At 42.4% G+C, this 26,882-nt stretch overlaps 1 protein-coding gene across 1 annotated transcript in view; it reads left to right on the top strand.

Annotated features, from left to right (window-relative positions):
- Positions 1 to 26,882, top strand: part of CYBB (cytochrome b-245 beta chain) — a 95,075-nt gene that overhangs the window by 7,273 nt on the left and 60,920 nt on the right. Inside the window, exons 2-5 of the mRNA XM_073664837.1 lie at positions 816 to 911; positions 2,202 to 2,312; positions 10,640 to 10,724; positions 17,411 to 17,559. Of these exons, the coding sequence (XP_073520938.1) occupies positions 816 to 911; positions 2,202 to 2,312; positions 10,640 to 10,724; positions 17,411 to 17,559 (441 nt within the window). The remainder of the gene's footprint in view (positions 1 to 815; positions 912 to 2,201; positions 2,313 to 10,639; positions 10,725 to 17,410; positions 17,560 to 26,882) is intronic.

Raw genomic sequence — 26,882 nt, 5'->3', positions numbered from 1 at the left:
CAGCTTCAAAAAAACAATCCTCCAAGCTAGGATAACCCCCCACAACCCACCCCTTAAATTATTCCTATAAATGTATATATTTTTTTCTTTTAAATGGATTGGGTGCAGGTGTCTATACTTAAAGAGTTGCAGGTCAAGCAGTTCTTTGCTACATGGGAAAATTGCATAGCCACCCCGCCCTCAATACAATAATTTAGAATAAAGTTAAATCACACTTTTATAATCACTTTTATAATGCATCCTCCTGGTACTTGGAAAGGGTATTGCTAAAAGAAAACCTTTAACTATTGTAAAATGCCCTAAAAAAACGGCTCATGCAAGGACCCAAGGTCACCAACATCTCCTCCCATTTCTTCCTTTCTCCTGGTTCTTTTCACCTCCTTGTTATTCTCATTGTTTTATATTTTTCCTTTTGGTTATAACGTACACAATGTCTTATCTTGTCAAAAGGATATCATCAACCCCGACAGACTCTCAACCTATATCAAAAACGTTCTCATCGTGAACCCACTGTTGGCAACTTTTGACGCAATGAATGTTTGACCGGTCTGTTGTTCTTGTTACACAAATTTTAATGTTTTTTGCATTAATATTATAATCTCTCTCTGAGTATCTCCTTGCTATGTAACATCCCACATTTCCTTTTCTTGGACACCGTATGCTTGTGATGACTTTTATAATATGTAAAACTTTAATAAAGCCAAGCTAAAAACAGCTGACCATCGACAACTAGTGAACTTCTATATAAGCATAAGTTTTTACGTTTTCTATTCCTGACCTTGATTATAACACATAATTCTCATATTTTTTTTCAGCTGGCTTGGTTAGGAATAAATGCATTCCTTTTCTGGAATTACTACCTTGTCTATGATGAAGGCCCAAGATATTTCTTCTCCAGAAAGCTATATGGTGTAAGTAGCTTAATCCTCTTTAAGAATACAGTATATCTGTTAAAAGGGTTGTCCACTACTTGAACAACCCCTTCTGAAATATCGTAGTCACCCTTGTAAAATAAAAACACCTTATACTCACCTTCCGTACCATCCCAGTTTTGGCGATGTTGGCGCTGGGTTTCCCAGAAGCTTGCATGATATTGTTATGCCACATGAGCCCTGCAGCCAATTAATGGCTGCTAATTGATAGCAGTGCTCACACCAGGGGTGGACACAGACAAAAGATGACCCCTGTACAAACAGAATAAGGGCCTTTTTAGTCCAATATTTCATCATAACACACAATTCCAACTGCTTTACTCTTGCCTTCTGGGCCCCTGTGTGGCTGCAGAAGTTGCACCAATGGTATGTCCGCCCTTGTCTTACACCTTCCCCAGACTTAAGAGGTTTGTTCGAAGGAAGAGAAAGCAAAGCGGCTCAATAGTGGCTGCTGATTGGCTGCAGGGCTCAAATGGCATAAAAATGTCACGCGAGCAAGTATGGGAGGTGAGGCTAAGGTGTTTATATTAGCTCCTTAAACTTGAAGTTATTCAGATATGTTATAGGTGGACTCTTCATTTAGGGAAACGGATAAATCCAGCGTCCAGACATCCTTCTTAAAAACTTGTCTTTATTAAATGCGTTCCATAAAAAATCACATTCACTTTAAAATGCCAGGCAGACGAGTCTCGGTCTCTCGACCTTAGTCATTGCAATTTTCCATGACTAAGAAGGATGTCTGGATGCTGGATTTATCTGTTTCCCTGTTTACCCCATGACGCACCTTCATGTTTCTGGGCGTAGGACTCCTCCAAGGGTGAGCTGACCTTCTTCTATGGTTTGACTCTTCATTTAGTTACACTTCTAAAAACATTTCCACAAATAATTAAACAAAAAATGTGATGTAATTTATAGCAAAAAGTCATTTTCCATCTACGTTGAATTAAAAGCACCACAAAGCTACTATGAAAACTGCCAACATTTCTTCTTAGAAACAAGCCTGTGTAGCCTCTGAAAATCATATATTAATACACAGAATTCGGTTTCTGTAGTATCTAGAAAAATGCTCTTTATGTTTTATTGGAAACGTTCACATTGAAAGGTATATAGAAAACCCAGTTAGATTTATGAATAAGAGCTCTTTCACACATCATTTTCTTTAGTTTGTCTACTATCTGTTATTTTTTCAGACAGATCATGAACTCATTACAATCAATGTGCCATTTTATGAGTCCTCAACATATATAATATTTTTTTCCTTTTTTGCAGTCTGCTCTAGCTTGGGCCAGAGCACCAGCGGCCTGCTTGAACTTTAACTGCCTCCTTATCCTTCTTCCAGTATGTCGAAATCTACTTTCGTTTCTGCGTGGATCCAGTACGGTAAGACCATAGCAATATTGGTCTCATTAATGCAGAAAAAAATACCGACTTCTATTGTTTCCCATTGAACTATCATAAGTCAGTGGTTATACTCATGTTTCCTAACTTACAAACCTATAGGTAGTCCCTTTTAAGTAAATATAAAATCATTTTATCTATATATAATGAGGAAATCATAAAGTGCATGTACCACTTCTTCAGAATGGTTAACATTATTTCTTATTTTTAATGTTTAAAAACATTTTGTGCATTTTTCTAAGTTGAAATATTCAATAGGAAAAGGGGGCATGAGCAATAAGGCATTTCTAACTACGCAATTTTTACATGGCAATTTGTTTTCTAAATAATTGCTTCTAGAGGTTTTCTAGGACTAATATATGTATGACCTATCCATAGGATTGGTCATTATCAATAGTAGATCAGTGTGGGTCCAACATTTGACACCTCTAGTTATCATCTGTTAGCAGGTCCCACGCCCCCGTAAGTACATAATATATGGAAACAGAATGCCACAGCTCTGCACATGGTGTAGTGGCCATTATCTGGTACCGCAGCTCAGTTTTGATTGAAGAGACTGTGATTATGGAACAGCAGACCCATGGAAGTTCGGGTTCTGGTACCCGACCCGAACTTTATACCGAACCCTAACCAGAACCTGAACCCCATTGAAAACAATGGGGTCCCGAACTTTGCTTGAAAAAATTCTATCTCTCTCTCACTTCTTTCCCCCAGAACTACAAACATCACAATGGACTTCCCCCGGAACTCCGAACATTGCAATGGACTTCCCCCAGAACTCCGAACATTGCAATGGACTTCCCCAGGAACTCCAAACATTGCAACGGACTTCCCCTGGACCTTTGAACATGCAACGGACTTCCCCAGGAACTCTGAACATTGCAACGGACTTCCCCCGGAACTCCGAACATTGCAACGGACTTCCCCAGGAACTCCAAACATTGCAACGGACTTCCCCTGGAACTTTCAACATTGCAGCGGACTTCCCCAGGAACTCCGAACATTGCAACGGACTTCCCCAGGAACTCCAAACATTGCAACGGACTTCCCCTGGAACTTTGAACATTGTAATGGACTTCTGGGGAAAGTCTGTGTTCGGCATTTAGCACTGGACAGTAAATGTCCAGTTCGAACGCAGAACTTTTATGATCGGGTTCGCTCATCTCTAAATGTGATCTGGCTGCAGTACCCACCCGCATAGCCACTTTATAGTGTTTTGAGCTTTGAAGTTCTTGATCCCTATGCTGTGTGCTTCCAGCGCCTATGGAACCAGCTAAGAGCTGATCAGTGGTTGTGCCGTGTGTCAGACACCCTACCAATCTGATATTAATGACTTGTCCTAAAGATAAGGCATCAATATAGTAGTATTCATGGACAGAAATAGTTAAGACAGCCTGGAGAGCCCAATCACAGAATTTCCTCTCTGCAGAGTCTAGTATTATTTAGCTGTACCATTTCCAGTGTAGAGGTGACAGTGGTCTGCGACAACTGTACAGATAAGGCTGGATTCACACATTTGTGTTTCACAGTCTTATAGGCATATATGAAGCTGTTGAGTTTGGATAAGGAGACCAGCGGCCAGTCTGTGCATTGCTGTCTAAGTATGGAACTCGAAACACAGATGTGTGAAACCAGTCTTAGAGTGTGCATATCAGGAACTATGTTAGATTTCAAGGTTTGACCCAATGGCACTTTGGCTACAGAGCAGAAACACCATAAAGCAAAAACAAGGAAACCACAGCTCACTGCCAGTTAATTATTATTATTATTACTAAGTTTTATTATTAATTTGGCAGCGGCTTATTTCCCTGCTGAAGAAAAGGATCCGACAAATGAATTCCAACCACCCCATCGCCCTGACATCATCTGTTGGGGGACAGTTGGGAAGTCCCCTTTAGTGATCAGCAAATTTTCCAAAATTCAATTTGCATTTGATTTGCTGATTTGGCTCAAAGATTTGATTTGCAGTGAATCAATTCACCTTAAATCAAAAGTATTTCTAAGCCTCTGCCGTGTCAGTACATTTGTACTCACGGATTATATGTGTTTCAATGTGCGGATGGTACCCAGTTCTGGAGGAGAGGAGACTCTCATCCAGACCTCGGTACCATTGTACCTGTAAAAAAAGGAATAAAATAAAAAATAAATTTATATTCACCTTCCGACGGCCCCCGGTCTCCTTCCCTTTGCTTGCGGGCAGGACTGAAGGACCTGCAGTAACGTCACAGTCATGTGACCGCAGGCCCTTCAGTGCAGTGTCCGGCGATCAGCTGGCAAACAGGAGCGAGCGCAGCTACACACGCCGGGCCATCAGAGGGTAAGTATAGGTTTATTTTTTTATTTTTAAACATTCTTATGGTCACACTTTATAAATCTAAATGCTAAAGATGCTAAGATGCTAAAATCACCTGGAAAGTGCTTGTCAATCCGCATGCAGAAGCGCATGTGAAAACGCTTCAAATCCGCATGTATTTGGCAGGAAAAACGCATGTACAATCTGCATGCGTTTTTTCTGCCAGGGAGATGCAGAAATGATGCAGAAATTTTCTGCTTCATTTCTGCATCGTGGGCACATAGCCTTAAGCTGCAAAAATAGAAAAAACCCATCCGAGAAATTGCTACAATATTAGGAGTGGCAAAATCTACAGTTTGGTACATCCTGAGAAAGAAAGAAAGCACTGGTGAACTCATCAATGCAAAAAGACCTGGGCGCCCACGGAAGACAACAGTGGCGGATGATCGCTGAATAATCTCCATGGTGAAGAGAAACCCCTTCACAACAGCCAACCAAGTGAACAACACTCTCCAGGAAGTAGGCGTATCAATATCCAAATCTACCATACAGAGAAGACTGCATGAAAGTAAATACAGAGGGTTCACTGCACGGTGCAAGCCACTCATAAGCATCAAGAATAAAAAGGCTAGACTGGACTTTGCTAAAAAACATCTAAAAAAGCCAGCACAGTTCTGGAAGAACATTCTTTGGAAAGATGAAACCAAGATCAACCTCTACCAGAATGATGGAAAGAGAAAAGTATGGCAAAGGCGTGGTACAGCTCATGATCCAAAGCATACCACATCATCTGTAAAACACGGCGGAGGCAGTGTGATGGCTTGGGCATGCATGGCTGCCAGTGGCACTGGGTCACTAGTGTTTATTGATGATGTGACACAGGACAGAAGCAGCCGAATGAATTCTGATGTATTCAGAGCCATACTGTGTGCTCAGATTCAGCCAAATGCAGCCAAACTGATTGGTCGTCGTTTCATACTACAGATGAACAATGACCCAAAGCATAAAGCCAAAGCAACCCAGGAGTTTATTAAAGCAAAGAAGTGGAATATTCTTGAATGGCCAAGTCAGTCACCTGATCTCAACCCAATCGAGCATGCATTTCACTTGTTAGAGACTAAACTTCAGACAGAAAGGCCCACAAACAAACAGCAACTGAAAACCACCCCAGTGAAGGCCTGGCAGAGCATCAAAAAGGAGGAAACACAGCGTCTGATTTAATGAGCCATTCGCAGTTTCACTGTACCGTCCGTGTGTACTAACATGTGCGTGGCTTAATCTTTGAGACAAGCATATGCTACTGGCAGGATCAACCTTCAGGCAGTCATTGCCAACAAAGGGTTTTCAACCAAATACTAGAAATGAACATTTTATTTACAATTATTTAATCTGTCCAATTACTTTTGGTCCCTTTAAAAACAGGGTGGCACATGTTAAGGAGCTGAAACTCCTAAACCCTTCATCCAATTTTAATGTGGATACCCTCAAATGAAAGCTGAAAGTCTGAACTTCAACTGCATCTGAATTGTTTTGTTTAAAATTCATTGTGGTAATGTCTAGAACCAAAATTAGAAAAATGTTGTCTCTGTCCAAATATATATGGACCTAACTTTATGATATCTCTTCTGAACAGTTCCTAAACAATTTCCCTAATCACAGGGCCCTGTGACGTGCAGGGGAGGGGAGGATATGGTAATTTAGCACAGAGGCGGCGATTTAGGGGAATAGTAAGCAGATAGAAGGGGTTTGCTTGACGTCCCCTGAACACCAAGCCTATGGAAAACAGACTTTATAAAACCAGATTTCTCTGCAATCAGACCTCTGCTATGAGCCATACAGGTAAGTATAGATTTACTTTTCTATCACCTGTATGGCCATAGTAGAGGTCTGATATCTCCCAGGGGGTGACAGATTCCCTTTAATGGGAATAATAGGATTAATATTGCACACTATTGCACTGGAAGATATGTATATGTTATATATACAGTATATGCATCTCAGAATCACAAATCATCCCATTTCTTTTAATTACTTAGTCTTTTGGACTCTGCCTACTATGCAATGTTCTTATTCTAAAATAGTTATTCTGTACAAAATGTCATGACTTGGGGCCCTATTTTCCAGAATAATGTCGTAAAACACTTTCAGATCTCGTCAAATTTTTGTGCAACATGACCCTTTTGTCGTTTTCACACCAGTTTCCTCCAGTTCCGCCAAAATGAGTGTAGCTAGAGCAGGATGCAGCTAAGCCTGCCCATTAAATTTATCAATAGCCGTGTCATAACGTACGCCAAAAATGTTACTTCAATCTATGAAATAATTTAAAAAAATTTAAGTGGGGCTTCGCCCTATTTTTGTGTCCAGCCAGGTACAGCAGGCAGGAACGGGCTGCCCCCAACCACCAGCTGCCTATTTGTACCTGGCCGGACACAACAATATAAGGAAGCCCTTTTTTTAATATTATTTCATGAATTTCATGAAATAATAAAAAAAAAAAAAAGTGGGGCTTCGCCCTATTTTTGTGTCCAGCCAGGTACAACTAGGCAGCTGGGGGCTGGAATCTGCAGCGCAGGGAGGCCCAAGCTTTCTGCCCCCCCCCCCCCCGCTGCAAATTGCAGTCCGCAGCCACCCCAGAAAATGGCGCGTTCATAGAAGCGCCATCTTCTGGCGCTGTACCCAACTCATCCAGGGCCCTGGTGCGGTGGCTCACTGGGTAATAAAGGGGTTAGGGCCAGCTTGGTATTATCAGCTGGCCCTAAGCCCGAAATTCATGGGGTCACGCCAATATTAGACATGACCACCATGAATTTCTAGTAAAGTATTTAAAAAAAACACAACACCCAGAATAAAGTCCTTTAATTGAAATAAACACACAATTTTTTTATGTTCTAAATTAAACCATACTTACCATCACGCCCATTCCAGCTGAAGCCAATGTCTTCTGCAATAAAAGTAAAATAATAAAGCAACCTCATCCTTACCTTTCCATGGTTCCCAGGACAGCTTCAGCTCTGCTACATTCACATGACAGGCTGGATCGCAGCCGAAAGCTGCCATCCAGCTTGCCATGCCGCAGACACTGAGAAGCACAGTCATGCTTTCGCTCCTCAGTGTCTGGCTGTGACGGCATCCAGATGAGCCGAGTTCATGTCCAATGAACTCGGCTCATCTCATGCATGTCACTGACAGCGTGGGAGAATTCTACTGCGCTCAGCGCTTGAGCAGGAGAATTTTCCCATGCTGGGATAGCATTGAGATGACAGGCTGGATCGCAGCTGAGCGCTGCCATCCAGCTTTTCATCCTTCAGAGACACTGCAGAGCGCAAGCATGCCTGCACTCTGCAGTGTCTATGAAGGATGACAAGCTGGATGGCTGCGCTCAGCTCGATCCAGCCTGTCATCTCAATGCCATCCCAGCGTGGGAGAATTCTCCTGCTCAAGCGCTGAGCGCAGGAGAATTCTCCCACGCTGTCAGTGACGTGCATGAGGTGAGCTGAGTTCATTGGACATGAGCTCCCCTCATGCACGTCACTGACAGCGTGGGAGAATTCTCCTGTGCTCACCGCATACGCAGTAGAATTCTCTTACGCTCACCGCATGCGCAGGAGAATTCTCCCACGCTGTCAGTGACGTGCATGAGGTGAGCTGAGTTCATTGGACATGAACTCGGCTCATCTGGATGCCGTCACAGCCAGACACTGAGGAGTGCAAGCATGCCTGCGCTTCTCAGTGTCTGCGGCATGGCAAGCTGGATGGCAGCTTTCGGCTGCGATCCAGCCTGTCATGTGAATGTAGCAGAGCTGGAGCCATCCTGGGAACCATGGAAAGGTAAGGATGAGGTTGCTTTATTATTTTACTTTTATTGCAGAACACATTGGCTTCAGCTGGAATGGGCGTGATGGTAAGTATGGTTTAATTTAGAACATTAAAGAATTGTGTGTTTATTTCAATTAAAAGACTTTATTCTGGGTGTTTGTGTTTTTTTTAACTTTGACTATGGGGTTAGTAATGGGGGTGTCTTATAGACGCCTCTCCATTACTAACCTGGGCTTGATGTCACTTGGCATTATAAGCTGACATCAATCCCAGCCCTATTACCCCACTGTCACCGCTACAGGGCAGTGGGAAGAGCGAGGCTAAGTGCCAGAATTGGCACATCCTATGGATGCGCCATTTCTGGGGCGGCTGACGGCTAGTGTTTCTAGCCTGGGAAGGGGCCAATATTCATGGCACCCTTCCTGGGCTATTAATATCAGCCCCCAGCTGTCTGCCTAGCCTTTGCTAGCTATTAAAATAGGGGGGACCCCACGTCATTTTTTTTTTTTTTAATAGCTGGTAAAGGCTAGGTATTCAGCTGGGGACTGATATTAGTAGCCTGGGAAGCTCCGTGGGTATTACCCCCTTCCCAGGCTTCAAACATCTGCCCCAGCCGTTTGCTTAACCTCCGCTAGAGACTAAAATTACGGGGAACCCTACGCCAATTTTTTTTTTAATAAATCCTTTATTTTAACACTAAATGACAAGTACAGTAACCAACACTATAACTGTATTTATTATATATGTGACTGAGATGTTTCTGTCTATCTAATCTATGTGTGATGATCTATTCTTTCTGTTCTAAATTGTCGGGGACCGATGTATGCCGCTGATGAATTGCCGGCCGGCTTTTTAAAGAGACGGGTGCATGAAAACACTATTATTTTTATTTTAATAAATCCTTTATTTTAACAGTAAATAACAAGTACAGTAACCAACACTGTCACTGTACTTATTATATATGTGACTGAGATGTTTCTGTCTATCTAATCTATGTGTGGTGCTCTATAGTGAGTAGCAGACAATCCCTGCATGATTGGTGCTCTAAATAGCGCCAAATATGCAGGACAGGGACCCTAGCTCCCGCCCGAGCATCGTGCAAGTACTCGGCGAGCTCCGAGCATCTCGAGTACTGAGCAGCGAGCGAGTACCGAGCAGTGACGAGCTTGCTCGCTCATCACTAGTCCTTATGTTTTGTATAAAACTGGCTACAAGAGGGGAAATTCTTTAAAATAGTCATTACAAATGTGTATCTCTGATTTACAGGATCCTTAAGAAATAAGATATAGGTCCGCTAGGGTGGGATGGGGCATGACGAAGCACGACTGAGAAATTCATCAAAAGTTGTGGTGTAACATACAGTATGTCATAAATGTTACTACAGTCACTTACTAGTGGAACATTTGTGGCAAGGTACATGCAGACTCATGGCAGTGGTAAGATACACCTAATTCATTAAGTAACATGCTCCTCTTAAAGGGAATCTGTTAGCAACTTTTTCCTAAGTAATCTGACAGCACATAAGGTAGGGACAAAGACCCTGAATCCAGTGATGTATCACTTAGTTTACTGGGTGCTGCAGTTATAGAGTCATCAGTTTTCTCTGCTGCTGATCTAGCAGAGCTGTATATAACCCTTCTGCACCACAAATTGTATTGTGAGAGAGAACTGCTAATCAGTGCTGAGGGTGTGGCTGGACTAGGAGGCACAAAGCCAGTTGTCCTTAGTGATAATCACCTGCTGAGAAAACACAGATTATAGTAAAACAGAAAAACACAGACCAGTAAGTGACTTGTCTCTGTGCCTGCAATATGCTGCTCTCAGATTACATAGCTAAAGCCTGGTGACAGATTCCCTTTAATGAATTAGGTGCATCTTTGTCCTTCACACACTTCATTATACTGGCATAGTAAACGCCAGTTCTAATGGATTGAGCACAGACTGTGCATTCTGATAAACAATATTATAATTTTAATTTAATCCTATGATAGATGCCTATAAAATGTCAATTTGTTTTTTTCTATTTTAGCATATTTTACTTTGCAAAGTAAAGCATAACTTTTTGTTTCACAGTTTTATTGTTGCATCATTGATTTCTATGATTTAGGAGAATGAGAATACTGATTAACTGATGATCAATAAAATATATTGGATAATTGTAGCATAACATTACTGTTTTGTTTTTGCTCTTTTTTTCTAGTGCTGTGGGAGAAGTGTAAGAAGACAGCTTGATAGAAACCTCACTTTTCACAAAATGGTTGCTTGGATGATTGCGTTGCATACAGGTTAATATGAAAAAAAAATCTTATTTCAGAATTCAATCTTATTTGTCACGTAATATATATTAAACCATAAAATACATTGCATGGCAGTCTTGATGCTAGAGTAAGATGTGCCAAATTCATTAAAATGCATGTTAGAGTAGGTTCACACGGCCGTATAAAAAAATGTTCAGCGTTTCATCCAGAAAAGTGGGATGATTTTTTTCTCACTTGTCATCCGTGTGCTGTCCATATACAATCCGTTTTTACAGCAGTAGCTATTATCATTTACAAGACCTCTTACAGTTTCCTATGTTACTGAATTGCAATGTACCTGTAAGAATCTGTGCTGTACTGTGCCATTCAATTTTTTTCTCGCACCCGTAGATTTGAATGAGTACATGCGTCAATATTTTTCAAGCACGGGTTTGGCCAATGAAAAAAATAGCTCTTCTGTACTCCCTTATTGAATAACATTGGTTTGAGAATGATCCATTTTTTAACGGATAGCACTCAGATCGAAAATATGGCTGTGTGCACGAGCCCTTAATGAGTTTGGTGCATCTTTCAGCTGTCGAGCACGACCACAATAAAAATACTTCAGTTGGGCTCTTGAGTGTATTTATTTAATAATTTACACCACTTTTTGGCATAAATTATAATGAAATTGTCAACCTTGATTTAGCTGTATGAGGGCTTGCTTTTTGCTTGGGTAAGCTTCCTCGTTTTTCAAAAAGTTTGTAGACCTGGTCATAAAAACAAAAAGGCGCTACATTTTAAAAAAAGTTTGGTTTGTGTCTCTATTTTCAGAGACCCCTAACTTTTTTTTAAAATTTTTTCATTAATTTAGCTGCATGAAGGCATGTTTTTTGTGTGGCTAAGCTCCCCCATTTTTCCAAAAGTCTGTGGACCTGGCCAGAGTCACAACATTTTTATCTAAAGAGGTGGGTATATAATGTTACCTCATTTCAAGCAGTTTTATGCCAGAAAACTGGCAAAAACTGCCATTGTGTATGCACTCCATCATATCTAAACATTCAATTTGTCATTATACTTTTAGAAGCCTTTGAGCTTTGTTTGGCTTTCCCTCTTCTGCAAAAAAAATAGATTTAAAAACATCTAATGCACAGAATGTGGGCAATAGTAACATACAGTGGTGTGAAAAAGTGTTTGCCCCCTTCCTGATTTCTTATTCTTTTGCTTGTTTCTCACACTTAAATGTTTCAGATCACAAAACAAATTTAAATATTAGACAAAGATAACACAAGTAAACACAAAATGCAGTTTTTAAATGAAGGTCTTTATTATTAAGGGAAAAAGAAATCAATAAATCCAAAACTACAGGGCCCTGTGTGAAAAAGTTATTGCCTGATAAACCTAATAACTGGTTGGGCCAATCTTAGCAGCAACAACTGCAATCAAGCGTTTGTGATAACTGGCAATGAGTGTTTTACAATGCTCTGGAGGAATTTTGGCCACTCATCTTTGCAAAATTGTTGTAATTCAGCCACATTGGAGGGTTTCCAAGCATGAACCGCCTTTTTAAGGTCATGCCACAGCATCTCAAATCAGATTAAGGTCAGGACTTTGACTTGGGAAATTGAACTCAGCTTCCCAAAGATGTGATAAACCACAGTTAATTTATGTTTTAGGGTGGGGGCATCACTTTTTTTACACAGGGCCCTGTAAGTTTGGATTTCTTTTTCCCTCGTTTAAAAACTACATTTTGTGTTTACTTGTGTTATCTTTGTCTAATATTTAACCCCTTAAGTACGGAGCCAATTATGTACTTAATGAACAAGCCAAATTTTGCAATTCTGACCACTGTCACTTTATGAGGTAATTATTCTGGAACACTTCAACGGATCCCACTGATTCCGAGAATGTTTTTTCATGACATATTGTACTTCATGATAGTAGTAAAATTTCTTCGATATCACTTGCGTTTATTTGTGTAAAAAATGGAAATCTGACTAAAATTTTGATATAGGGAAAATATATATTTTTGTACCGTGTTAGCCAGTAGATAGGAAAATATTTAGATTTGAGAGTCCTCAGTGGTTGATACCTTTTAATGGCTAACTGAAAAGATGGTAGCAAGTTGCAAGCTTTCGAGACTACGCAGGTCTCTTCATCAGGCTAGTATAACACAAAATCTGAAGAGTCACATATTTATACACAATAAGACACAGAAATAATACAATAGATGCGACAGGTGACGGAAAGCAGAGTTATTATGGGAGAGATAAACAGTTCTGGCTATAAATATTTTAGCAGTTAATAGATAAGGAGTGTGAAGGTTTTATTGTCCTGTGACTAGGTCCAATGTTATGATGGCCTCACAAGTCTGAGGGGCACATTCCTTAGTTGATGTAGAATGACATAAATCCATGCGACACATTCATTCCTGCTCTGAAAATGTCAAAGGTCATCATCAGTTTATATTCTGAGATTCTTCTTTCTCTTTGAGATGTGAAGATACTTTTTAATACCAGTAATTTCACGTCTTTTATGCTGTGATCAGGGGAACAAAAATGCTTGGCTACAGGTAGATCTATTCTTTTTTCTTTTATTGTGTGACGATGATGATTCATTCTTGTCCTAAGTTTTTGCCCTGTCTCCCCTACATAAAGACACCCAGCTGGACATTTGGTACATATAATTAAGTACACTAGGATAGATGTGATACAGCTGAAAGTACCTGGGATCTTGTAGTCCTGATGTGAGTTGGCTATCCTCATCTTGTCTGTGGTCATTATAAATGGACAGGTTCTACATATTTTCTGGTTGCAAGGAAAGGTACCTGTATCTGGTGGAGATGACAGGGAGCTTCTGACAATGATGCTTCTTAGATTTGGCGGCTGCCTGAAACACAGAAGTGGGGGGTCTGGAAATGTGGATTGTAATCGTGCATCTTTTTGTAGTAAGGGTTGTAGTTTCCCTGCAGCTCTCCTTAGCGCCTCCAGATTTGGATTGTAGGTAACTACTAGAGGCACCCGGTTGCTTTCTTGTTTTGTTTTGTAATGTAGGAGATGATTCCTTGATGTTCTGGTGGCTCTTATAATCTGGTTCTCAATTGTTCTTGGATGGTAGCCCTGATTCAAAAAGGTCTTTCTGAGGCCATCAAGGTGTTTGTCTCTATCCATAGGGTTGGAACATATCCGATTGTATCTGATGGCTTGGCTGTAGACAATAGAGTTTTTTATGTGTTTTGGATGCAAACTGTCCCATTTAAGGTATGTAGGACGGTCTATTGGTTTCCGGTACAAGGATGTCTCTATTTCATTGTTCTGTAGCTTGATGATGGTGTCCAAAAAGTTAATTTCAGTACAGGAGTATTTGAGTGTTAAGTTGATGGTGGGATGAAATCGATTAAAGTGTTCATGGAACGTCTTCAGCTGTTGCTCAGACCCCGTCCAGATGATTAAAATATCATAAATGAAACGATAGTAGGCCAGAGGCCTGATGGGACATGAGGACAAAAAGTCACTTTTAAGCTTGGCCATGAAAAGATTTGCGTACTGTGGAGCCATTTTCCTGTACATATATGTTGCTATCAAATTCAAAGTAATTGTGGGTGAGGATGAATTCTGTAAGTTTGACCACAGAATCAGCATCAATTCCTGTATTTTCCATGAAGATTTTGCAGCCATTTAATCCATCCTGGTGTGGGATATTAGAATACAAAGATTCCACATCCATGGTGGCTAGGATGGTTCCTTCTGGTAGAGGACCTATTGCTGCTAGTTTATTCAGTAGGCCTGTCGTGTCCTGAATGTAGCTGGGTGTAATCTTTACCAGTGGTTTAAGAACACACTCTACCCATCCAGAAACTTGCTCAGTAAGGGTGCCCACAAATGAAACAATTGGTCTTCCTGGATTACCAGATTTGTGGATTTTGGGGAGCATATAGAATGACCCTATTCTTGGACTCTCTGGTATCAGGTCAATTTCAGGTATCAGGAAAAGTTTGAAAATTTTTAAACAGGCCCCAAATTTTTCATTTTCTCAAGAGTAACAAGAGAAGATGGGCCACAAATTTGTTGTGCAATTTCTCCTGAACAAGCTGATACCCCATATGTGGGGGAAAACCACTGTTTTGGCGCACGGCAGGGTTCGGAAGGGAAGGAGTGCCATTTGGCTTTTTGAATGTAAAACTAGACCCCTCAGGGAACTTATCTAGATGTGTGGTGAGCACCTTGAACCCCCAGGTGCTTCACAGAAGTTTATAACATTGAGCCGTAAAATTAAAATTTTCACATTTTTCCCACAAAAATATTTTTCAGCCCCCAATTTTGCATTTTCATAAGGGTAACAGGAGAAATTGCACCATAAAATCTGTTATGCGATTTCTCCTGAGTAAGTCGATACCCCATATGTGGGGGAAAACTACTCTTTGGGCGCACGGCATGGTTCGGAAGGGAAAGATTGCCATTTGACTTTTTGAATGTAAAATTTGCTTGAATAATTAGCGGACGCCATGTTGCATTTGGGAAGCCCCTGATGTGCCTAAACAGTGGAAACCCCCCACAAGTGACACCATTTTGGAAACTAGACCCCTCAGGGAACTTATCTAGATGTGTGGTGAGCACCTTGAACCATCATGTGCTTCACAGAAGTTTATAACATAGAGCTGTAAAAATACAATTTTCACATTTTTCCCACAAAAATGTTTTTCAACCTCCAATTTTGCTTTTTCATAAGGGTAACAGGAGAAATTGCACCATAAAATTTGTTGCGCGATTTCTCCTGAGTAAGTCGATACCCCATATGTGAGGGAAAATATTAGGTCATCATATTGAATAAGTTATCACTAGTCTTGAGCGCAAGTGCTCCCTACTTGAGTTTGCATCGGGTGCTCGGGTATGCACCCAGTATCACGGGTGTTCGAGTGACATGCTCGAGTTCCCGCCCCACATGTTTCACGGTTATTAGACACCCAAAAAAACCATACGGGGATCGCTCGTGTATGGGAAGCAATCCCCGTGACTTTTTTGGGCTGTGTAACAACCGCAAAACATGCGGGGCGAGGACTTGAGCATCTCACTCGAGAATCCACGATACTGGGTGCATACCCGACCACACGATGCAAACTCAAGTAGCGAGCACTTGTGCTCAACACTAGTCGCCATATTGTCATCATTTTTTTTTTCTTTATTTTTGAAAAAATCCCAACCCTAGCCTTAATCCTAACCGTAACCCTAACCCTGGGCTAACCCTTATCCTAACCCTGGGCTAACCCTAACCCTAACTCTGGGTTAACCCTAACCCTGGGCTAACCCTAACCCTAACCCTGGGCTAACCCTAACCCTAACCCTGGGCTAACCCTAGCCCTGCACGAACCCTAACCCTGGGCTAACCCTACCCCTAACTCTGGGCTAACCCTAACCCTGGGTTAGCCCTAACCCTAACCCTGGGCTAGCCCTAACCCTAACCCTGGGATAACCCTAACCCTGAGCTAACCCTAACCCTAACCCTGGGCTAATCCTAATCAAAAATATATATTTTTTTATTTTATCATTTTAATATACCTAAGGGGGGTACAAGAGGGGGGTTGATTTTTTTATTTCATTTTGATCACTGTGATATGGGTTATCACAGTGATCAAAATGGACCAATAGGGAAAATTCCCTGTTGTTGCCGGGCAGATCTTGGTGGGTGCACTGTGCATGAGTCCGCCATTTTTTTTTTTTACAGGAAGATGCCGGGGAGCCGGGGGACCATCAGGGGGATATCGGAGGATGGCGGAGGAACCGGGGGGCTTTATTTCTCCCTCCTTTAACATGTATATCATGTCAGAGGAGAGAGAAATAATTGAAAACCGCAAGCACAAGTTTTTTTTTGTGATCGCCGTTATTCGGAGAATAACGGTGATCATGTGATTGGGGACCGGAAAAACCGGCCCTGATCATATTCTTCAGGGTCTCAGAGAAATAAGCACCTTTAACTGCCGCCGTGAAAATTTAAGGCGTTAAATTTGTTTTGGGATCTGAAACATTTAAGTGTGACAAACATTCAAAAGAATAAGAAATCAGGAAGGGGGCAAACACTTTTTCACACCACAGTAGTTTTTGATGCATACTACAATTTTCTAAAAATTGCAGCACGTCTTATCTTTCATGGTTTTGCTGTGGATTTGCAGCAGTTTAACAATGAGACTGCAGAAAGGAAAATATGTTTTTTGACATTTAGAACTAAGGTGGTTTTCTATAGGATAAGTTCTAGGAAAAAAAGCATATCTTTTTTAAATACAATTCTTAGTGTCTGATATTTTTGTTAAACGTCTCATTTTTATTACATCTTTTGTGCAAGATCATGAGTAATATCTAATATTCATTCAACTGAAAGTAGAGTTTGTGCGAATCGATTTGCAGGATCTGGTGCGAATCGATTTGCAGCAGTGCTGTGATGTGCTATAATCACTAGATGGGAGACCTAAGAACCATCTCATTTTGATTAGCCAGCCTAGCGCAACATCACATATTTGTCAATCTGCAACGCACCAGATAATCAAGAGCAGAGCTGCAGATGCCTTAAGGCAGGAGATAGTTCTCAGGCCTCCTGTGCAGCAGCCACAAATTACTGAGGTTGGTGGACCAGATCCTTCAAATCGATTGCACTCTATTGGAAAGTTCATAGTTGGACTACAATGAAGGGCAGCTTTCTGCAATAATAATTATTGTTTATTGCTTTGTAATATTTTGCTCTAGCTATTCACACCGTGGCGCATTTATTTAATGTGGAAAGGCTTGTGGATGCCAGAGTTGGGTCAGTAAACGGTACAATACAAGCTATTCTTTCTGACCTTGGAGACAAAGAAAATGAATCATATGTCAACTTTGTTCGTTCAAGAGTGCCGGTAAGATAGCTTAACTCCTTTTTTAATAAAGCTTTAACCCCTTCTTTCTGCAGGCAATTTTCTTTTTTCACAATTTAGTTTTATCCTTCCCCTTTTTTGCATGAACCATAACATTATTAATTTTCCATTGACTTAGACACTTGAGGGCTTGCTTTTTTGTGTAATAAGTAGTGTTGAGCGATACCTTCCGATATCAGGAAATATCGTATCGGATTGGATCGGACCGATACTCAAAAAGTATCGGATATCGCCGATTCCGATACCGGAAACCAATGCAAGTCAATGGGACAGAAATATCGGAATGAAAATAAACCCTTTCTTTCCTTGTAGGTTAATTCTACATGAAGTAAAACAACTAAGAATAATGTAGAATGTATTATGCGAAAAGCCGGCAATTCATCAGAGGCATACACCGGTACCCGACAATTTACAACAGAAAGAATAGAGCTTCATACATAGATTAGATAGATAGAAACATGTCAGTCACATATATATGAAGTACAGTGACAGTGTTGCTTAATGTACTTGTCATTTAGTGCAAAGGATTTATTAAAAAAAATATTAGTGTTTTCATGCACCGTCTCTTTAAAAAACCCGGCCGGCAATTCAGCAGCGGTACCCGACAATTTATAACAGACAGAATAGAGCTTCACACATAGATTAGATAGATAGAAACATGTCAGTCACATATATATGAAGTACAGTGACAGTGTTGCTTACTGTACTTGTCATTTAGTGTAAAGGATTTATTTAAAAAAATAATAGTGTTTTAATGCACCGTCTCTTTAAGAAAGCCGGCCGGCAATTCAGCATCTGTACCCGACAATTTAGAATAGAAGGAATAGAGAATCATACATAGATTAGATAGATAGAAACATGTCAGTCACATATATATGAAGTACAGTGACAGTGTTGCTTACTGTACTTGTCATTTAGTGTTAAAATAAAGGATTTATTTAAAAAAAAATTGGCGTGGGGTTCCCCTTAATTTTAGTCTCTAGCGGAGGTTAAGCAGATGGCTGGGGCAGATGTTTGAAGCCTGGGAAGGGGGTAATACCCACGGAGCTTCCCAGGCTGCTAATATCAGCCCCCAGCGGAATACTTAGCCTTTACTAGCTATTAAAATGGGGGACCCCCCCAAAAAAATGACGTGGGGTCCCCCCTAATTTAATAGCTAGCAAAGGCTAGGCAGACAGCTGGGGGCTGATATTAATAGCCCAGGAAGGGTGCCATGAATATTGGCCCCCTCCCAGGCTAGAAACACCAGACGTCAGTCGCCCCAGAAATGGCGCATCCATAGGATGCGCCAATTCTGGCACTTAGCCTCGCTCTTCCCACTGCCCTGTAGCGGTGGCAGTGGGGTAATAGGGTTGGGGTTGATGTCAGCTTATAATACCAGCTGACATCAAGCCCAGGTTAGTAATGGAGAGGCGTCTATAAGACACCCCCATTACTAACCCCATAGTCAAAGTTAAAAAAAAAAACACAAACACCCAGAATAAAGTCCTTTAATTGAAATAAACACACAATTCTTTATTGTTCTAAATTAAACCATACTTACCATCACGCCCATTCCAGCTGAAGCCAATGATCTCCTGCAATAAAAGAAAAATAATAAAGCAACCTCATCCTTACCTTTCCATGGTTCCCAGGATGGCCCCAGCTCTGCTACATCGAGATGACAGGCTGGACCGCAGGAGAAAGCTGCCATCCAGCCTGTCATCCCGCAGACACTGAGAAGCGCAGGCATGCTTGCGCTCCTCAGTGTCTCTCTGTGACGGCATCCAGATGAGCCGACAATGAACTCGGCTCACCTCATGCACGTCACTGACAGCGTGGGAGAATTCTCCTGCACTCAGAGCTTCAGCGTGAGAATTTTCCCACGCTGTCAGTGACGTGCATGAGGTGAGGTCATGTCCAATGAACTCAGCTCACCTCATGCACGTCACTGACAGCGTGGGAGAATTCTCACGCTGAAGCGCTGAGTGCAGGAGAATTTTCCCACGCTGTCAGTGACGTGCATGAGGTGAGCCGAGTTCATTGGACATGACCTCACCTCATGCACGTCACTGACAGCGTGGGAAAATTCTCCTGCACTCAGCGCTTCAGCGTGATAATTTTCCCACGCTGTCAGTGACGTGCATGAGGTGAGCTGAGTTCATTGGACATGAACTCGGCTCATCTGGATGACGTCACAGAGAGACACTGAGGAGCGCAAGCATGCCTGCGCTTCTCAGTGTCTGCGGGATGACAGGCTGGATGGCAGCGTTCTGCTGCGGTCCAGCCTGTCATCTCGATGTAGCAGAGCTGAAGCTGTCGTAGGAACCATGGAAAGGTAAGGATGATGTTGGTTTATTATTTTTCTTTTATTGCAGGAGATCGTTGGCTTCAGCTGGAATGGGCGTGATGGTAAGTATGGTTTAATTTAGAACAATAAAGAATTGTGTCTTTATTTCAATTAAAGGACTTCATTCTGGGTGTTGTGTTTTTTTTAAATACTTTACTAGAAATTCATGGTGGTCATGTCTAATATTGGCGTGACCCCATGAATTTCGGGCTTAGGGCCAGCTGATAATGCCAAGCTGGCTTTAACCCCTTTATTACCCAGTGAGCCACCGCACCAGGGCCCTGGATGAGTTGGGTACAGCGCCAGAAGATGGCGCTTCTATGAACACGCCATTTTCCGGGGCGGCTGCGGACTGCAATTTGCAGCGGGTGGGGCCCAGAAAGCTTGGGCCTCCCTGCGCTGCAGATTCCAGCCCCCAGCTGCCTAGTTGTACCTGGCTGGACACAAAAATAGGGCGAAGCTCCACGTATTTTTTTTTTAAATTATTTCATGAAATTCATGAAATAATTAAGAAAAAAAGGGCTTCCCTATATTGTTGTGTCCGGCCAGGTACAAATAGGCAGCTGGTGGTTGGGGGCAGCCCGTTCCTGCCTGCTGTACCTGGCTGGACACAAATATAGTGCGAAGCCCCACGTCAATTTTTTTTAAATTATTTCATGAATTTCCTGAAATAATTAAAAAAAAATTGACGTGGGGCTTCGCACTATATTTGTGTCCAGCCAGGTACAGCAGGCAGGAACGGGCTGCCCCCAACCACGAGCTGCCTATTTGTACCTGGCCGGACACAACAATATCGGGAAGCCCTTTTTTAAAAAAAATATTTCATGAAATAATTAAAAAAAAAATACGTGGGGCTTCTCCCTATTTTTGTGTCCAGCCAGGTACAACTAGGCAGCTGGGGGATGGAATCTGCAGCGCAGGGAGACCCAAGCTTTCTGGGCCTCCCCCCCACTGCAAATTGCAGTCCGCAGCCACCCCAGAAAATGGCGCATTCATAGAAGCTGGATGCTGTACCTGGCTGGCATACAAAAATATGGCAAAGCCCACGTCAAAATTTTTGGGAATAATTAATTAAAAAATAAATAATAATTTAGGGACTGCATCTTTATTAACTCCTCAAATGTCATTTAGTGTTAAAATAAAGGATTTATTTTAAAAAAAAATTGGCGTGGGATGCCCCATAATTTTAGTCTCTAGCGGAGGTTAAGCAGACGGCTGGGGCAGATGTTTGAAGCCTGGGAAGGGGGTAATACCCACGGAGCTTCCCAGACTACTAATATCAGCCCCCAGCTGAATACCTAGCCTTTACTAGCTATTAAAATGGGGGACCCCCCCAAAAAAATGACGTGGGGTCCCCCCTATTTTAATAGCTAGCAAAGGCTAGGCAGACAGCTGGGGGCTGATATTAATAGCCCAGGAAGGGTGCCATGAATATTGGCCCCCTCCCAGGCTAGAAACACCAGCCGTCAGCCGCCCCAGAAATGGCGCATCCATAGGATGCGCCAACTCTGGCACTTAGCCTCGCTCTTCCACGCTGCCCTGGTGCGGTGGCAGGGGGTAATGGGGCTGGGGTTCATGTCAGCGCCAGCTGCCATGAAGCCCAGGTTAGTAATGATGGGCGTCTATAAGACACCCCCATTACTAACCTACAAAGTGTTAAAAATAAAAAACACACTACACCCAGAAAAAAATAATTTATTTGAAATAAAACACACCATTTTATTTAATTCTTAGTTTACTAAAAAAAAATAGTTACCTGTCCACGTTCCTGCGCTGATCTCCCATGCACAGCTGTCACATCTGGAGATGGTGACAGCTGTGCATGGCTGCTGTAAGCTCACGCTGCCGGGAACACGTCCGCTCCCGGCAGCTGGAGCCACTGACTGAGGTCACCGGAGTGCATTCAGGCAGCGCAGCTCCGGAGACCTCCTTTACGGCACTGCTGTACCGTGGGAATTTCTCACGATACAGCAGGGCCGTAAAGGAGCTGACCGGAGCAGCGCTGCCTGAACTCCGGCGAACCCGCTTATGCATTGACGGGGCTGCTTTACGGCCCCATCATTCTAGCGGCGGCAGCGGTTCAGAGCGGTCACATTCTATGTGGCTGCTCTGAACTGGAGATCATCGTGGGACACTCGTGGACTACTACGAAGGGGTAAGGATAAGGTTGTGGTTTATTATTTTATATTTTATTACAGGAGATCGATGGCTTCGGGGAATTAGGTGTCTAGGTGAGTATAGGTGTAGTTTTTTATTTTTTACTTTATTTTAGGTGGCGATCGGCGGGGACAGGTAATGTATGAACTAATTTATTGTAGGCAACCACTGGCCACCAATGACATGTATTTAACATTTATTGGGGACACAGTAGGGCAATTTAAATAGCAGGATCAGGCTGATGGGAACTACTGCTCCCATTGAGCTGATCCTGCTGGCACGAGTGGACGGGGGACAGACATAGGCCGATGGGAGTAGTAGTGTCACATCGGCCTATGTCTGCCTGCACGCACACACCCGCACACATCGCACAGACACCGCACACACCCGCAGACATCGCACAGACACCGCGCACACCCGCAGACATCGCACACACCCGCAGACATCGCACAGACATCGCACAGACACCGCGCACACCCGCAGACATCGCACACACCCGCAGACATCGCACACACACCCGCAGACATCGCACAGACACCGCACACACCCGCAGACATCGCGCAGACACCGCACAGACACCGCACACACCCGCAGACACCGCATACACCCGCAGACACTGCACAGACACCCACACACACACCAATCATGACCGGTCTGGGAGGTGAGGCTGACCTGTGCGGCCGTGGGAAAGTTCATGTGAGTTCATGCAATGCAGTCAAGCATGAACTCACATGAACCCTCCGAGGGCACCGCGGCTACTTCAAATGAACAGCTGATCGGCATCACCTGATACCTCAGCTGTTCATTTGAAATAACCGGCGGGAAAGCGCAGCACAGAACGGGAAAGCCGGCGGTGAAGTCTTTTCACTGCCGGCTTCCCCGCCCGGGTCCTTCGCTCCCCGCTCCTTGGTGCTGTGCTCCCCGCCTGGTCCTAACTTACGATCGGGATGGGAGGTGGCGAGGGGAGCGGAGGATCGGGGTGGGAGGCTGCGGGGAAGCAGTATGGGGCTGTGTGATTGTTTAAAAGCCGGCGGCTTTTTACCGCGCGCCGGCTTTTAAACAATCAGGAGAATTCTCCCACGCTGGGATGGCATTCTGATGACAGGCTGGATCGCAGCTGAGCGCTGCCATCCAGCTTGTCAACCTTCAGAGACACTGCAGAGCGCAGGCATTATGGGAACTTCCGATTCCGGTATTCGATATTGTAAAAGTATCGGAATTAAGTATCGGAATTCCGATACCGCGAATATCGGCCGATACCCGATATTTCAGTATCGGAATGCTCAACACTAGTAATAAATCATAGTATTGAGATGATACCATTAATTTTACCATGAAATGTACTGAAAAACAAAAAAATTCCCAGTGCAGTGAAATTACGAAAGAACCGCAATTCCACCATTGTTTTTTGGGCTTTGTTTTTATGGCGTTCCTGTGAGATGACCCTGTCAGATGATTCTTCAAGTCAGTATAATTATGACAATGTCAAACTTGTATAGTTTTATTTCTGAGACCTGCAACTTTTTGATTTTTCCAGCGATGGAATGATTAAGCAATTGTTTTTTTGCATGGCAAGCTGACATTTGTTGGGCCACATATGATATTTTGACTACTTTTTATTGCACTTTTTTTGCAAGCCAAAAACAGCAGTTCTGGCATTTCATTTTTTTTTTTTGCATTACGGTGCTTACTGTACAGGTTAAATTAGTTTATATTTTTATATATTAGACTTTTATGGACACAGCAGTACCAAACATAATTTTTTTGTTGACTATTTACCTTTTTTTTTTAGTTCTGTTAGTGGCCTAGAGATTGACAGCGGCATTTAAGGCCGCTGTTGACTGTGTAACACAGTCGGCATTTACCGGGTATGGTGAGGGCTTTTTTTTCTAATTTGTTGCCATTTTTTTATTTCTATATTTTATTTTCTTTGTATAATTATGAGGGCAGTCATCGTGGCTGAGCTGCTGATCTGAGCTGTGAACCACAGTTCCAGAGATTTGCGTAACAGCAACCTCAAGGGCATAGAAAACAAGCTATTGACTTCAATGGGAGAACCACTCTTGATTTCAATGCAATAAGATTAATCTTGTGCAGCATAAATGTAATAATCTTTACTATTGAACATTTCTGTCATCCCGGACCTTGTTCTTCCTCATCGCATAGCTGAAGAGAGTTGCAAGTAAACAGAATACGGTTTGCAGACATGACAGGTGACTGTGTAATAGATCACTAAAGAGAACTTATTACTTCTGACATGTCTATTTTAATATATACTAGTTTTTCTCATAAAATACTTATTCCGCAATGTTTTATCTTATCACTCTATTGTGACTTTCCTTTGTGGTGAATGCAGGATGATAAATTTGGTCCATTCTATGGGCTCATTCACTTGTCAGTGATTTTTCTCATATGATGAAATCGGTCTGAGTTTTATCAGTGACTTTGTTCACAATGTCAACAGAGTTTGGTCAGTGAGTCAGTTTTAGACCATGTTCGCACGTTCAGTATTTGGTCAGTTTTTTACCTCCAGCATTTGTAAGCCAAAACCAGGAGTGGGTGATAAATACAGAAGTGGTGACGTGTTTTATTATACTTTTCCTCTGATTGTTCCACTCCTGGAATGAATAAGTCATTAGACAGTATAGTCTAATTTTACAAAACCTATTAGCTTATTTTTTATCATAAATTCATGTAAAAATTTTGGTGCAATTTTGATGCATATAGTTGCATGTCAGGCTTTGTTCCCTTTCCAGGGATGCAAATTGCAAAATGTTAATAATTAGAACCAGACAGTGAAATATATTCTTTTTTATTATATATTTTGTCCATTATCACCATTGTGTATAAGCACCTGTTAAGAGTTATAGCAGCTGTATTGACTTTTGTGGGAGAGTTTTCTGGCCATGTCCTGTGATCTATGGAGAAGTCACTGTGCAGGTTGTGAAGAAGGGGAGTTGTGACTATCATCTATTGCAAAAAGTAAAAGTAGATCCTATATATAATATATACACTGCTCAAAAAAAGGGAACACTTAAACAACACAATGTAATTCCAAGTCAATAACACTTCTGTGAAAACTACCTGTCCAGTTATGAAGCAACAATGATTGTGAATCAATTTCTCCTGCTGTTGTGCAAATGAAACAGACAACTGGTAGAAATGATAGGCAATTAGCAAAATACCCTCTATAAAGGAGTGGTTCTGCAGGTGGTGACCACAGACTATTTCTCTGTTCTCATCCTTTTTGGCTGTTGTTTTGGTCACTTTTTAATTTTTGCCATTGCTCTCACCCCGAGAGGTACAGTAGCACGAGGCGGTGTCTACAGTACAACCCACAGAAGTTGCTCAGGTAGTGCAGTTCATCCAGGATGGCACATCAGTGCAAGCTGTGGCAAGAAGGGTAGCTGTGTCTGTCAGCACAGTGTCCAGAGCATGGAGCAGATACCAGGAGATGTGGAGGGAGCGATAGGAGGGCAACAACGCAGCAGCAGGACCGTTACCTCCTCCTTTTAGCAAGGAGGAACAGGAGGAGCACTGCCAGAGCCCTGCAATATGACCTCCAGCAGGCCACAAATGTGCATGTGTCTGCACAAACGGTTAGAAACTGACTCCATGAGGATCGTATGAGGGCCCAGCATCCACAGATGGGGGTTGTGCTCACAGCCCAACACTGTTCAGGACGCTTGGCATTTGCCACAGAACACCAGGATTGGCAAAGTTGCCACTGGCGCCCTGTGCTCTTCACAGATGAAAGCAGGTTCACACTGAGCACATGTGACAGACGTGACAGAGACTGGAGACGCCGTGGAGAGCGATCTGCTGCCTGCAACATCCTTCAGCATGACCGGTTTGGCAGTGGGTCAGTAATGGTGTGGGGTGGCATTTCTTTGGAGGGCCGCACAGCCCTCCATGTGCTCGCTAGAGGTAGCCTGACTGCCATTAGGTACTGAGATGAGATCCTCAGACCCCTTGTGAGACCATATGCTGGTGCGGTTGGCCCTGGGTTCCTCCTAATACAGGACAATGCCAGACCACAGGAAATCATCCACAACCTCATCAGGAGCATGCCCAGGCGTTGTAGGGAGGACATACAGGCACGTGGAGGCCACACACAATACTGAGCCTCATTTTGACTTGTTTTAAGGACATTACATCAAAGTTGGATCAGCCTGTAGTGTGTTTTTCCACCTTAATTTTGGGGGTGACGCCAAATCCAGGCCTCCATTGGTTAATAAATTTGATTTCCATTGATGATTTTTGTGTGATTTTGTTGTCAGCACATTCAACTTTGTACAGAACAAAGTATTCAATGAGAATATTTCATTCATTCAGATCTAGGATGTCTTATTTGAGTGTTCCCGTTATTTTTTTGAGCAATGTACAGTGCCTACAAGTAGTATTCAACCCCCTGCAGATTTAGCTGGTTGACACATGCGGAATTAACTTGGCATTGTGACATTTGTACTGTAGATCAGCCTGGAAGTGGGAAATGCACTGCAGCAAATTTTGTTTTTGTTTTTTTTTTTTGTTTTTTTTAAAAACGATAAAAGTTAATTCAGAGTGTCATTTATTATTCAACCCCTCAAACCACAAGAATTCTGTTTGGTCCCCCTAAAGTATTAAGAAGTAGTTCAGGCACCAAGAATAATGAGCTTCACATGTGTGGATTAAAGATCTCTTTTGCCAGCCTTTTCTGACTATTTAAGACCCTCCCCAAACTTGTGAACAGCACTCAGACATGGTCAACATGGGAAAGACAAAGGAGCATTCCAAGGCCATCAGAGACAAGATCGTGGAGGGTCACAAGGCTGGCAAG

This window comes from Phyllobates terribilis, unplaced genomic scaffold (assembly GCF_046119375.1).
Source record: "Phyllobates terribilis strain yellow unplaced genomic scaffold, ASM4611937v1 Scaffold_2__4_contigs__length_985480577, whole genome shotgun sequence".
Classification (NCBI taxonomy): Eukaryota; Metazoa; Chordata; class Amphibia; order Anura; family Dendrobatidae; genus Phyllobates; species Phyllobates terribilis.
This window is presented reverse-complemented; position numbering and strand designations above follow the sequence as displayed.